Source organism: Kryptolebias marmoratus, linkage group LG22, assembly GCF_001649575.2.
Source record: "Kryptolebias marmoratus isolate JLee-2015 linkage group LG22, ASM164957v2, whole genome shotgun sequence".
Taxonomy (NCBI): domain Eukaryota; kingdom Metazoa; phylum Chordata; class Actinopteri; order Cyprinodontiformes; family Rivulidae; genus Kryptolebias; species Kryptolebias marmoratus.
This window is the reverse complement of record NC_051451.1, coordinates 29,434,520-29,448,109: the sequence shown is the minus strand read 5'-3', so window position 1 is coordinate 29,448,109 and position 13,590 is coordinate 29,434,520. Positions and strand designations below refer to the sequence as shown.

Below are 13,590 nucleotides of genomic sequence, written 5' to 3'. Positions count from 1 at the left end.
CACAGGAAGGACTCGGGACACAGGAAGGACTCGGACCACAGGAAGGACTCGGACCACAGGATCTGACTGTCATTAAAATGTGTTTAATTATTAATTTATTGTTTATTAAATCTAAGATTTGTCAATAAAAAACAATGCAATTTGTGTAAAGTTTGTAAAATGTGTCTAAAATACAAAAATAATCTGTATTATAAGAAATGTGCTCAGTTTTAATGAAGATTAAAGAAACTTTTCTTCTGGCTGCAGTTTGAAATAACCAACGTTATTTATAAATAAACAAACATAAATATAAATATAAATATAAACATATGTATTTGTGTTCAGAATAAACCTTTACAAGAGGTTGCAGAAGTATTCACCCCCTTTAAAACACATTTTAGAAGTTTGTCTTTACTTGTAAAACAAGCATGAAGTGAGAAACAAACTGTTCAGGTCAAAGGGCAACAATAAAATAAGAAGGGGGTGAAAACTTCTGCAGCCAGCGGTGTTAAGCTGCGGCGATTATTTCTAATAATCTGAACCGTTTCTAGTTCCACGTCTCCAGAAATCCTGACAAAAAACAAGAACTGACTCTTTAATCTTTCAAACATTTATCTTTTCCTTCAGATATATTCTGTTATCTTTGCTGCTCAACAATAATTAAATATGAACGCGATGGACGTTTAGAAGTATAAACACTTCTGTTTGTGGTTTTTTGGTGAAATAAAGAAGAAGTCAGGTCCTCCAAACGTTCAAACATCCAATGGAATCAGGAGGTTTTGTGCTTCATCTAAATATTCACGTCTAATCTTTGTAAAATCAAACACAAGACGACTCCCAGAGTTCTCATTCAGCTCGTTGTTTTAATGTCTCAGAAACAGGAGCGGAACGACTTAATGATGATGAGAGAAACCAGATTACACCGAGCTGAGACTGATGCTCTCTGGGTTATTTTAGTCTTTTATCCTCTGAGGCCGACTCTCTGTGCCAACCCCTGATCTCTGACCCACAGGTAGCAGAGCTGAGATCCTCCAGGTTCACTCTGAAGGAGGAGCAGAAAGCATCAGAGGCCATGCTTTGACCTTTGACCCATCAGGAGCTCACTGACCTACAGTACTTTGATTTCTGATTTTCTGAAGGTTCTTCTTCTCGTCCTCACAATGAAGGAGGTTCTCAGACTGTGGAGGTCGTGGAGAGTCGTCTTCATCCAGTGTGAGGCTCTGAGACACACCAGCCATAAAGCAGCTGTGTCAGTCGGATCTAACACTTCCTTAAAGAAAAAAGCTCTCCATTGGATGCAAAGTGAGAATACGCTGCTGAGAAACAGGAAATGACCTGAATGTCTGTTGCTGTCCTAAAAGCCCGACTTCCTGCGTTCTCAGTACCTTTGATGACAAATGCCTCGGCCAGCAGGCGGAGGTGGTAGGTGGGCTGGTCCTCCTGCGTCAGCTCCTCCAGACCCACCCTGGCACACATTCCCTGGGCGTCTCGGTACCGGCCCTGCACGTAGTGAGCTTTGGCCATCAGAAGCAGCGCTTCGTTCAGATACCTGGGCTGCAGGACGACAGGAGACTGGCTGAGGACAACCGAACGAGGACATGAGACAAAGATGCAGAGAACGAAGCCGGATGAGACTGACTGTGAGACGGCCTCTGCTCAGGATGCTGTTCAGGTGACCTTTGGCCTTGGACAGTCTGGGCTGAGACTTGTCCATCAGAGGGGTGGAGCTCCTTAAAAGCTCCATGTTTTCCAGCAAACATTCCTCCAGCAGGACCTCAGCCGTCAGCAACATCCCATAATCGTCTATAGGAGGGAAGAAAGGTTAAAGGGAGCGGAGTCTGTAGGAGGAGCTGAGGGTCAAAGGTCATTTATTTCTGGAGCCAAAGAAAAACTTTTCTTAGTCTATTAAAAACAAACACGCCTCAAACTTCAAACTAAAACATCTTATTTTGAAATTCAAGCATTAAATAAGTGAAAAGTAACGTTTCAGTAAACTTATAAAGAGAAAAAACTGAAATAAAATCTTGTTTTTTATGAGAATTTAGTGAAGTTGGTGGAAGTTTCTTTGAGTCGGTTCCAACGGGTCGCTCACATCTTTATGCTCTCAGCTCTTCGACTTATTTGCAAGTTTTTTATCAACCCGGCGAAGATTAAACCGTCTCTGAGGAGAAGGAGGGAGAAAAACAAGCGAGCAACAGACTTTTAACATGTTGGAACAGGCTGGAAACGCCTCATCTTCTCTGCAGTCGTCTGTCAGAGCTCAGAGTGGTGCTGAGGATGACTCTCAGCTACTACCACACCAACAAACTGACACAGGGAGCCATCTTGGATCAGGCTGTAGATGTTCATCCAGACTAGTCTTAAAGTCCATCCAGTGGTTCAGGAGATATTTTGCTAACAGGACAGAACCAGGTTAACTTATTAACCAGGACTGACTGGAGTCCTGCAGACTGATCTGGAGTCAGGACTCTTTAATCTGACAGGTCATTACGGCAAGCCCTTTGTGTATTTATTTCATACTTTGATGTTACTAATAATCCAGTAAAGCTTGTTTTTTCTCTTTACCAGTTAAATAGTGCATCAACTAGTTGGTTAGATTGTTTAATATGTTTACTAATAAACTAGTCTTCTTCTTCTTCTCTCAGCTGTTACCTTTTCAGGTGTCTCCACAGCGAGTCCTCCTCCATCTAACTCTGTCTTCTGTGTCCTCTGTCCTCCATGTCCTTTCTAACTGCATCCATACATGTCCTCTTTGTCTCTAACATCCTTCTGTCCCTCCTCTGGACATGTCCAAACCATCTCAGTCTTTATCTCACAGTCCTTCAACCTGTGCTGGACCTCTGAGGACCTCAGTCCTAATCCTGTCCATCCTCGTCCCTCCTGAGGAGAACCTTCAGCTCTGACACTTCCTGTTCTGTCTCCAAACCATCCAACATGGCTGCTCTCACCACTGTCTGGAAACCTTTCCTTTGACCTTTGACCTTTGCTGCCACCCTTTTGTCACAAATCTCTCCTGAAACTTTTCTCCATCCTGCTGGACTCTCTCCTTCACCTCTTTACCTCACTCCCTGTCCTCCTGGACAGATGAAGTCCTGCACCTCTGTGACCTCTGACCTTGTAGCCTCACTGTTCCACCTGCCTCCCTCTCATTCACACACAGCTACTCTGTCTTCATCCCTCCACCTCTGCAGGTTCTCCTCCACAGCAAAGATGGCGTCTGTGGAGCTCTTTCCTGGCATGAAACCCTCCTGCTGCTCACAGACAGTCCCCTCTTGTCCCAGTCTAGCTTCCACAGCTCTCTGCCAGATCTTCATCGTGGCTCCTCATCTTCATTCCCCTGTAGTTGCTCCAGCTTCTTCTTACAGATTGGCACCAACACACTTCTCCATTCCTCAGGGATTTTCTCCCTCTCAGAAATGCCACTGAAAAAGATCACTGGTCGACTTGTGTGACTAAATTTGCTCTTAGTGAGGAGAAAAGTATCACCCAAAATGTTAAAGTTACCCATGGTTACCCACATCCGGTTCTGCTCACTGAAAGACTGAACAGAACATCTGAACTTCCTGTTCCAACATGTCGCTGCTCCCTGCAGGGTTAATCTTTAACTACCATAACTCAGCTTTAATTCCAAACCCTGCTGAGGAACCGTCACACAGCTGAGGTGAACATCCCATCAACTTCACACCTGAGTGCACAATCAGCCAGCTGGAAGCAGCCAGGACACCTGAGGCTGTGGAGGTGGGGGGGTGAGGTGGGGGGAGGTGCAGGTGAGTTTGTTGAAGCAGGAAAAAGTTCCCGGTAAAGCAGAGAGCTGGGACAGCAGAGGGACAAGTTCAGACACCCTCAGGATGTCTCCTTCTTGACGCCGACCTTCAGCTTCTGTGGTTGTTTTGTCAGAATTGACCCCAGGTTGCATCAGAAGTGCTACAGCTAGCTGCTGCTGCCCCATCTACACTCCATTTAAACCACTGTTTATAAAACAACTCCTGACTAGCCGTTAGTTCTTCAGTTGTGTCAGAATGAAACTCTTAAAAAGCTACCTGTTCACAACCCCACCGTAAAATGTCCGGAATATCCCTTTACAGTAAAGTAATCTGTATCTGTCGGTCCAAAGTCCAGCTCATGTCAGTCAGTCCCGAACTAAAGACACAAATAAAACTACTTCCGTTTCTTCTCATCAGGACTTTTCTGGACTTTGACTCGTTTCTCCGGAAACAACTTCCTGAATCCAGAAACTCTTCACCTGGAATTCTGGGAATTCTGCAGCTTTCAGGCGGTAAATAACCTGAATCCGGAAGTCCCGGGACCTCACCTGTCCAGGTGAGCTCTCACTCACCGTCCTCGTGGATCCGCGCCGCGTGCATCTGCTCCACCACCGCCAGGACCTTCTCCCACTGACACTCGGCTCGGTACCGGTCCAGTTCGGCCTCCAGCCGCAGCTGGCTGAAGGAGACCCGGGAGGACATGGCTGCTCTGTCCCGGTGGGGGGGACCGAAGTCCCCGGACACGATGGGAGACACTGCGGACTGAGAGGACGGAGAGGACAGCTGAGTGCAGGAGGGAGGGGGGAGCAGGGGGAGGGCGTGTGCGCGCGTGCGTGTGTTAGTATTGATAATATTTATCCTGGTATTCTGCAGAACTGGGACGCGCACGTGCGTGGTGTGCGTGTTTAAAGGCCTGCAGGCTGTAAGCCTTAATCTTTGTGAACTCTTTAAGTGGATCAGTTAGTTGGGTTAAAGCTGGGAGCCATCTTGAATCAAACAGTCTGTAAACAAGTTAATTTAAATATTTACATTTAAACCTGAAACCAAACCTCTGAGCTCCGAGCTGCTACAAGTCAGGAGCTCAGCTGACTTCAGATCAGCTGAAACATGGGGGGGGAGGGGGCAGGTAAACACCGGGGGGGGTCACCAGGTAAACAGGGGGGTCAGTCAGAACTCAGACTCTCAGCTACTTTCTGACTTGAAGACAAACCTCCAGCATCTTGAACAGAGACTTGGTTCCATCATCTCTCTGGAAGGTTGACATGAAGGGGTCCTCTCAGGTTTCTGTGAGGACTGGGTCTCTGTGGTTCTGGTCCACAGACTGGACTGGGTCTGGATCCTGGTCCACAGACTGGACTGGGTCTCTGTGGTTCTGGTCTTTGGTTTTATCTGCTGGCTGAGCAGCAGGTTCACTCCTCCCTCTGAGGTACGGCAAGACATTTGTGTATTTATTCAACATGTCCTGACGTCACACTGCACTTTCCTCAGAAGGAAGAACATGTCGGTGTGTACTAGTTAACCTGTAGGACATGTACCGGGCCTCGATGAGTACTAGTTAACCTGTGCAACATGTACCGGGCTGACAGAAGTGAGGCTGCCATCACACCAGCGCCACCGTGTTCAGGTTCCTCCTGACGTGTTGATGGCTTCGTGTTCAGGTTCCTCCTGACGTGTTGATGGCTTCGTGTTCAGGTTCCTCCTGACGTGTTGATGGCTTCGTGTTCAGGTTCCTCCTGACGTGGATCAAACAGAACCTCAGAAATATCAGGACCACATGCTGCTTTGTGTGGAGCAGAGTTCAACATGTTCCTGTTCAGCAGCTGAAGGATGTCTCTCGTATCGTAGAGTTCTGGAGGTGCAGACGTCACATCTGTCCAACAGCTGGAGCCGTTCCTGTCTTCTTGTGAACGTCCAAACCTGGACAGTGTCCTCCGGTTCATCCTGTCACAGAGAACAGAGACAGGGAGGAACATGCAGAGATGGTAACTTAGATTTTCCAGCTCTTCTTCCCTCCTGTCTGAACATCTGTCTCCATTTTGCTCTAAAGAAAAGGAACGGGTTAATATCTGTGTAAACATTAGTTTGTTCTCTGTCTCACACCTGGTTCTGTACATCTTCTGTCACCTCTCTACATAGAAGACATATTTGCATTTCATGAACTCACCTGTATGAGACCCAAACAGCAGAATGAAGGACGTCCTTGTCCAGAAAACCACCATCATGTACATCATGTAAAATTAAAGCTATGAATTTCTTAAAACTGTTACTTCGAAAATTTATAATTCTGTGAAAAGCGTCAAAAACACAATAAGAGATGAATGCTCTTGCTTCAGTTGCTTCGTCTTTGATTATTTTAACCAATCAAAATGAGCTGTCGTGTCCAAGCGTCGGGTACGGGAAGCATCTCGGTCCAAAAAGGCTCCGGCTGTTGTCGCTAACGGAGAATCAGTGAAACAAGTCGACTGATCGCCGCTGAGACACGAATTATTTAAAGTTAGAAACCAAACTGCGAGTTTTACAAACTCTGACAGAGTAAGTCCGGTTGTTTTTTACCTTCAGTTGTTTCTGTCTGTCTTTGAAATGTGTTTTTATGGAGGTTAATCTTCATGCTAGCAGATGTTTGTAAGCTAATGTTTATGTTTCCGCTGATTTTTGGAAGTAAATTCTGTTTAAAAAGCAGAACAGCTTTATTTCTGGATTTAATGTTTTATTTAAAAATGAGTTGACTGAAGCAGGAGAACAGCTGGGAGGGTTTTTATTAGCAGTCTGGAAAATCTAATGTTTCTATGAATTTATATACAGTTTCATCTAAAAAAAACATCTTTATCTTTTTTTCCATTAAATAAAATGTCTCCATAACGAAATGCCATGTTTGTTTTAAAACTACAGTTTGTTCAATTAAAGAACTAAATTATTTATTTCTTGGTATTCTTATTTGTTAAAACAAAAGAAAACAGTTTTTGGATAAACTTGAATCACTAAATGATGCGGCTTTTTGAATCTTTTCTACATCTGCAGAAAACTAATAATCTAATTATTCCTTTAATTAATAACAGAGTTAAACTGAGTCCAGTTGGGTGGATATTTAATAAAATGTATTTATTTTTTCCTTCAGATGATTCAGATGAAAGTTTAGCTGTTTTCTTTCTCCCTTCAGGCAGAAAAACTGAGTCTTTGTGTCCACATTCAGCCCCAGAGCCACAGCTTGAAGACCCCTGAGAGACAGAGACGTTAGAGAGAAAACTGTCCCTCTGTCCCCTCAGACCCACTGTCTCAGTCTGTCCTTCTGTCCCCCTCAGACCCAGTGTCTCTGTCTGTCTGTCCTTCTGTCCCTGTCCCCCTCAGACCCACTGTCTCAGTCTGTCCTTCTGTCCCCCTCAGACCCACTGTCTCTGTCTGTCTGTCCTTCTGTCCCTGTCCCCCTCAGACCCACTGTCTCAGTCTGTCCTTCTGTCCCCCTCAGACCCAGTGTCTCTGTCTGTCTGTCCTTCTGTCCCTGTCCCCCTCAGACCCACTGTCTCAGTCTGTCCTTCTGTCCCNAGTAAATTCTGTTTAAAAAGCAGAACAGCTTTATTTCTGGATTTAATGTTTTATTTAAAAATGAGTTGACTGAAGCAGGAGAACAGCTGGGAGGGTTTTTATTAGCAGTCTGGAAAATCTAATGTTTCTATGAATTTATATACAGTTTCATCTAAAAAAAACATCTTTATCTTTTTTTCCATTAAATAAAATGTCTCCATAACGAAATGCCATGTTTGTTTTAAAACTACAGTTTGTTCAATTAAAGAACTAAATTATTTATTTCTTGGTATTCTTATTTGTTAAAACAAAAGAAAACAGTTTTTGGATAAACTTGAATCACTAAATGATGCGGCTTTTTGAATCTTTTCTACATCTGCAGAAAACTAATAATCTAATTATTCCTTTAATTAATAACAGAGTTAAACTGAGTCCAGTTGGGTGGATATTTAATAAAATGTATTTATTTTTTCCTTCAGATGATTCAGATGAAAGTTTAGCTGTTTTCTTTCTCCCTTCAGGCAGAAAAACTGAGTCTTTGTGTCCACATTCAGCCCCAGAGCCACAGCTTGAAGACCCCTGAGAGACAGAGACGTTAGAGAGAAAACTGTCCCTCTGTCCCCTCAGACCCACTGTCTCAGTCTGTCCTTCTGTCCCCCTCAGACCCAGTGTCTCTGTCTGTCTGTCCTTCTGTCCCTGTCCCCCTCAGACCCACTGTCTCAGTCTGTCCTTCTGTCCCCCTCAGACCCACTGTCTCTGTCTGTCTGTCCTTCTGTCCCTGTCCCCCTCAGACCCACTGTCTCAGTCTGTCCTTCTGTCCCCCTCAGACCCAGTGTCTCTGTCTGTCTGTCTGTCCTTCTGTCCCTGTCCCCCTCAGACCCACTGTCTCAGTCTGTCCTTCTGTCCCCCTCAGACCCACTGTCTCTGTCTGTCCTTCTGTCCTCTCAGACCCAGAATGACCCAGTGTCTCTGTCTTTCTGTCCCCCTCAGACCCAGTGTCTCTGTCTGTCTGTCCTTCTGTCCCTCTCAGACCCAGTGTCTCCGTCTGTCCTTCTGTCCCCTTAGACCCAGTGTCTCTGTCTGTCTGTCCTTCTGTCCCCTCAGACCCAGTGTCTCTCTGTCCTTCTCAGACCCAGAATGACCCAGTGTCTCTCTGTCCTTCTGTCCCCCTCAGACCCAGAATGAGGGCCTGCAGGTGTGCCGTTCTTCGGGGTGTCCTCTCCGTCCTCCTGTCCTGCTCCCTGCTGGCTGTGGACGCTCAGGTGTCCCCTCACCAGCAGCAGCCTCCCCCGGTGATCGGAGGAGCGGCTCATTTATCGACTCACGGCCGTCTGGACAGAGACATGGTGCAGGACAAAGAGTGAGTGACCGCGGGACGATTGTGGACGAGGTGGACGTGGCATTAGGTTCTGTCCAATGAGAACATGTGGGTGTGTCTGTCCTCAGCCACATCATGGAGCACCTGGAGGGGGTGATAGACAAACCGGAGAAGGACATGTCCCCCCAGGAGCTGCAGCTGCATTACTTCAAGATGCACGATTACGACGGCAACGACCTGCTGGACGGACTGGAGTTAGCCACCGCCATCACACACGTCCACAGAGAGGTGGGGACGCAGTCTCTGCTGCACGTCCTCCCGCTGGATGGTCCCATCAACTGCTTTTTGTCTTTTTGTCTCTAGGAGAGAGGAGACGGCAGCCAGCCCATGAAAGAGGAGGACCTGATCGCACTAATCGATGACGTCCTGAAGGACGACGACAAGAACAACGACGGCTACATCGACTACGCCGAGTTCGCCAAGTCCCTGGAGTAGAGCGTGTCCGCGGGTTGTCCTCTTCCGGAGACAGGAAGTGAGCCGGCGTGGAGCTGAACTACATTTCTGTCCGTCACGGCTGACAGCAGCTCTGCTAATTCCTCAGAAATTCCATGAAAGCTGCAGAAGCTTCATCCGATTCCTTTAATTCTGCTTCCAGAACGATTCCGACAGAAAAACGAGCCGGCTGTCCCTCAGCTGTCCCACCTGAAGGTTCTGCAACAAAACCAGAACCCTGAGAACACCGGTTTGGGCCGAATCCTGGACCTCGTGTTTCTGTTCTTGTTGTGAAGCCCTTCAGTTTGTTCTGCGCTCTGATTGGTCCAAATGCTTTCTCCTGTGGAGCAGTTTGTTGTCATGGCAACAGGCGTGATGAAGCCAGCAGAGCCTCCTCTTCCTCCTCAGAGCTTCTTCATTGTCAGAAAAGGACAAGAAGAGCCGATTCTGCATCACTGTAGTTCTTTAGATAAATGGATTAAAGGGATATTTCAGCCATTCTGAAGTGGTCTACAGTGTGAGAAATGCATATCACCCGCCGGCCTGCGATCCAGAGCTTCAGCTGTGTTGGACATGAGACTCAGCATCTTACCCGTTGTAGATGGCTCAGTTTGGAGTTCTGACAGGACTGATGAGCTAACGGCTAGTCTGAGCTCAGCTCAAACTCAGAGTTTTATGTGAAATATTTTACAGCATGGTCTCAGTAGCAGCTAGCTGTAGCACTTCTGGTGCAGCCTGGGGTCAGAAATAACTGCTGTTGATCTGAGCTGTGTTCAGACTAGCCTTTAGCTCATCAGCTTTGCCAGGTCAAAGAGCTATCTGCAGCAGGTAAGATACTAACTTCAGAATGTTGGAAATATCCCTTTAACTCTGAGAATGTAAAGCAGAGCTGCTCTGCAGGTTCTGAATCACTGAATAAGCTAAGCTAGGCTAAGCTAAGCTAGGCTAGGCTAATCCTGAAAGCACACTGGCGGACACCTGTGTCAGCACTTGAACGCAACACGTTTGCTTCAGACGTTCGCTGCCTTTCGACTAAAACAGATCAAATCTATCAGGTCCAGTTTTTCTGAGGCTTGTTTTTTCTTTTGGGGAAATTCTATATTTTTACCATTCAGTGTTGATTCTTCAATCAGTAAAATCCAAATAAAAAATTAAAAACAAGATGTGAGGATGTAAAAACGTCTTTATTTCCAGTTGATCTCAGATTAAATGCATTAAAGCACAGGCTGGTTTGAACCTGTTAACTAACACTATCCTCCCTCTGTCAGAAAGAGATTAAAGCATTTATAAAAACAGGTTTAAAGCTGTGACGACTTCTATAAATCAACACAATGACAGCCTAAAACTGCAGCTGTTTAGTTAGCTGCTCTTCCCATGTTCACCACTAGGTGTCAGTAGCTGTTAAACTTTAACGCCTCTCCTGGTTCCCTCTTAGCTCCAGTGGGAGACTGGCTCCAGAGAGAACACCGAGGACGTCCTCAGCGAGCCGTACCAGTTGTCGTGCTGGCGCTGGGGGGGCGGCTGCGGGGCCACGCCGGGACAGGGGCAGCGGCTGACCGGGCCCGGGTGGCGTGAGTACGGCCCGGTCGGCAGCATGGGGGGGAAGCGGGGGATGTGAGCCAGCGGCTGGGGGTAGTACTGTTGGGTCACGCTGGACGGCTGGAGGTGCACCCCCCCCAGCAGCGCCCTGTGGCCCGGCACGGCGCCCGCCGGGACGGTTTTCTGGGACGCGCGGTCCTGCTTCCGCTGTTTAGCTCTTCTGTTTTGGAACCAAACCTGCCGACACACAGAGGAACCGTTTAGGTTCTGGATCGGAATTTGATTCATGGAGACAGGAAGTCCTCCTTCCTGCAGATCCAGGACTTAGACTGATCCGGTCTTTACCGGGTTCTAAACGGATCCAAATCGGACCTGAAGTGAACAGCAGATCCACAGAGTCATTATTTATTAAACAGAACCTGGGTCCTGACCCAGCAGAACTCTCAGTGGGTTCCTGGTTGTGGAGGAGTTGTGGCCCACTCTTCTTTCCAGCGTTGCTTCAGCTCTCTGAGGTTCTGGTTCTGGTCCGACGGCTGTTGGTCTGCATCTCTGAGGGTCATTGCTGATGTCTTTCCACCCTGGCGTTGTGTTCACACACACCTGTGGCTCCAGAGCAGCAGAACCTGCTGAGGACCGGTCCATCAGCAGCTCCTGATCCAGAACCTGCTGAGGACCGGTCCATCAGCAGCTCCTGATCCAGAACCTGCTGAGGACCGGTCCATCAGCAGCTCCTGATCCAGAACCTGCTGAGGACCGGTCCATCAGCAGCTCCTGATCCAGAACCTGCTGAGGACCGGTCCATCAGCAGCTCCTGATCCAGAACCTGCGAGGCTGGAACCTGCTTTAACTTTTAGTTTCTGTTTAATCAAACCGACTCGGTGGAATCTGTTGTTTTTGTTGGTTTGAGGTCCGATCAGAGTCATTTTAGAACCTGATGAAGTCCAGATCAGCTTCATTAGGTCCTGCAGGCCCAGAACTGAAGGAGGTGGACCTTCCTTCTGTTCAGGACTTTTGAACGCAGCTGTCAGGAATTGGCCCCACCTGAATGCGAGCCTCGTTGAGTTTAGTGACCCGAGCCAGTTCCTCCCTGTAGTAGATGTCAGGATACTGGTTTTGACCGAACGCCACCTCCAGCTGCTCCAGCTGCTTGTGGCTGAAGGTGGTGCGGTGGCGTCTCCGGGCTGGGGAGGGGTAGGCCCTGCTCCGCCTGTTCAGGCCGACGGTCTCGGAGGTCTCACACGACACCCCCTTCCTCCCCGACTCTCCTATATCTGCTCTCAGAAAGGAAATAAACCCGGGCGAGGCTTCAGGTGGAAAAGCTTTTCATTTACAAAGACAATCGTCCTGCTCCTGGTTTCTGGGCACGACACAAAAACAGCCGAGTTAACTTGTTTGAGTTCAATCCACCGATGGCTGAGGAAAAAGGGAGGGATTACTGGGACTCTCTGGTTCCCAGTTCCTTCAGGCAACCTGAGAGCTCAGAGCTTTAGCTGCCAAAGACAAGATCGTGAGAACAAGATCCCACAAACTGGAGGATTGGCTCAGATTATTTCCACAATCACTAACAAAGTCACTAATCTGTCAAAATGGAGGCCTGAGCTCTCCGTTACTGGGAAGAAACTGCCAACTTCCTGTAAGTAGATGATGGAGTTAATCTCCAGATTTGTTTTCTTCCATTAATATTCTTTAGTTAGTGAACGAGCTCAGCTGAAAGGCTCTTTGGTTGGATGGAAGTCAGAGCTGAAAACAGTAAATTCAACCTGAAACTAAAGTCAAACTTACAGCCACATTCTGTTTCATTCTCTGACCTGCCTGCAGCTAAAACTGCAGCTGAACCTGCAGCTGAACCTGCAGCTAAAACTGCAGCTGAATCTGCAGTTGAAGCTAAAACTGCAGCTGAACCTGCAGCTAAACCTGCAGCTAAAACTGCAGCTGAACCTGCAGCTGAACCTGCAGCAGGAACGGCTGATCTTAGACCTTCAGGAGACGATTGTTTAAAAATGACCAGAACTTTACAGCTTTATTACAGTTCAGAGGTCTGTTACTGTGTACTACACTGTATTACGGTGTACTACAGTGTACTGCAGTGTACTACAGTGTACTACAGTGTGTAACAGAGTCCTACAGAGTACTACAGTGTGTAACAGAGTACTATAAAGTGTAACGGTGTGATTTAGCTGCAGCAGAAGCCATCAGCGGATTCAACGTGGATCCAGAGAACCAGAACCTGCAGTTTTCTGATCACACTGGAATGTTTCCGGTGGTTTGGACTCACCTGCGCTGGAGCTGACCGTGGCCATGTCAGAGTAAACCTCGCTGTAATCCTTGGGGCTCCTGCTCGGGTCACCTGCTGCCTTCACCTGAGCCATGCCTGCAGCTTTGTGTGGCCTCAGGCAGGCAGAGCGACCTGCAGCCACAGGTCCCACCCATCAGGTGGGAGTCCATCCTCCAATGTCCTCCTTCATTCGGCCCGACGCTCTTCAACCATGAGTTTATAAACCTGTGAGCGTCAGCGTCCTGCTGCTCCTGCTCAGCTCATTAATAACAGGATGTCCATTATTCAACCACCAGAATCTTTTGTCTCTGTGGACAACCTTCGGATTAAAGAGAAGCTGCTGGGTCTACAGTTTACCTGCGTCTCACGTTTAGCTCTTCATGTTAGCCTTTAATCTCTTCAGCTGATGTTCTTTTAACATAAACTTTCATTTATATAACCCTGGGCTGGTCAGAGTCTGCCTGATGAAGTGCAGTAACCTGTCTGACCAGCAGGGGTCAAAGGTCACATCAGTCTGCAGTAAACTGGACAGAAACTGAAGCAGAGAACTGGATTCCATCAAACTACCTGTCTGAAGCCTGGTGTCTCCTCCCGTCCTCTGTCCCCCCGACTGCTGTCTGAGCGTCCTCTGTTCCCTCCGACTGCTGTCTGAGCGTCCTCTGTCCCCCCCCCGGCTGCTGTCTGACCGTCCTCTGTTCCCTCCG

The 13,590-nt window shown here is 47.5% G+C and overlaps 3 protein-coding genes across 10 annotated transcripts in view; 1 reads left to right on the top strand and 2 right to left on the bottom strand.

The window, feature by feature from the left end:
* ttc7a (tetratricopeptide repeat domain 7A) overlaps positions 1-5,115 on the bottom strand; it is a 29,304-nt gene extending 24,189 nt beyond the window's left edge. For 2 of the 5 annotated variants that reach the window (XM_037973572.1, XM_037973575.1), the window contains exons 1-4: positions 4,954-5,115; positions 4,316-4,505; positions 1,619-1,782; positions 1,365-1,533 (exon numbers count right to left, since the gene is read on the bottom strand). In XM_037973572.1, coding sequence (XP_037829500.1) covers positions 1,365-1,533; positions 1,619-1,782; positions 4,316-4,505; positions 4,954-5,007 — 577 coding nt within the window. In that variant the 5' untranslated portion in view covers positions 5,008-5,115. Of the gene's footprint in view, positions 1-1,364; positions 1,534-1,618; positions 1,783-2,631; positions 2,669-4,291; positions 4,506-4,953 lie in introns of those variants that run through there. The other 3 variants (XM_037973573.1, XM_037973574.1, XM_037973576.1) reach the window with 3 other exon arrangements.
* Positions 5,116-5,274: 159 nt separating this feature from the next.
* On the top strand, positions 5,275-10,235 carry mcfd2 (multiple coagulation factor deficiency 2, ER cargo receptor complex subunit). Of its 4 annotated transcripts, none has more exons than XM_037973578.1 (5): positions 5,275-5,367; positions 5,402-5,725; positions 8,437-8,622; positions 8,709-8,868; positions 8,944-10,235. In XM_037973578.1, the coding sequence occupies exons 3-5, from the start codon at positions 8,444-8,446 to the stop codon at positions 9,073-9,075; spliced, it is 471 nt and encodes a 156-aa protein (XP_037829506.1). In that variant the 5' UTR covers positions 5,275-5,367; positions 5,402-5,725; positions 8,437-8,443; the 3' UTR covers positions 9,076-10,235. The 4 variants fall into 4 exon arrangements, with proteins under 4 accessions (XP_037829506.1, XP_037829505.1, XP_017259796.1 ...); XM_037973577.1 differs by lacking the exons at positions 5,275-5,367; positions 5,402-5,725 and adding exons at positions 6,067-6,275; positions 6,901-6,973; XM_017404307.3 differs by lacking the exons at positions 5,275-5,367; positions 5,402-5,725 and adding an exon at positions 6,067-6,275.
* An 11-nt stretch (positions 10,236-10,246) lies between these two features.
* Positions 10,247-13,590, bottom strand: prop1 (PROP paired-like homeobox 1). The gene is made up of 3 exons (XM_017404306.3): positions 12,887-13,590; positions 11,653-11,882; positions 10,247-10,848 (listed from the first exon to the last, which is right to left on the bottom strand). The coding sequence occupies exons 1-3, from the start codon at positions 12,978-12,980 to the stop codon at positions 10,504-10,506; spliced, it is 669 nt and encodes a 222-aa protein (XP_017259795.1). The 5' UTR covers positions 12,981-13,590; the 3' UTR covers positions 10,247-10,503.

Coding starts and splice junctions, on each gene's coding strand:
- mcfd2 (XM_037973578.1), top strand. CDS start 8,444: ATGAGGGCCTGCAGGTGTGCCGTTCTTCGGGGTGTCCTCTCCGTCCTC. Junction 8,623..8,708: donor GACATGGTGCAGGACAAAGA/GTGAGTGACCGC, acceptor GTCTGTCCTCAG/CCACATCATGGAGCACCTGG. Junction 8,869..8,943: donor TCACACACGTCCACAGAGAG/GTGGGGACGCAG, acceptor TTTTGTCTCTAG/GAGAGAGGAGACGGCAGCCA.
- prop1 (XM_017404306.3), bottom strand. CDS start 12,980: ATGGCTCAGGTGAAGGCAGCAGGTGACCCGAGCAGGAGCCCCAAGGAT. Junction 11,883..12,886: donor CACGGTCAGCTCCAGCGCAG/GTGAGTCCAAAC, acceptor TTCTGAGAGCAG/ATATAGGAGAGTCGGGGAGG. Junction 10,849..11,652: donor TCAACGAGGCTCGCATTCAG/GTGGGGCCAATT, acceptor GTGTGTCGGCAG/GTTTGGTTCCAAAACAGAAG.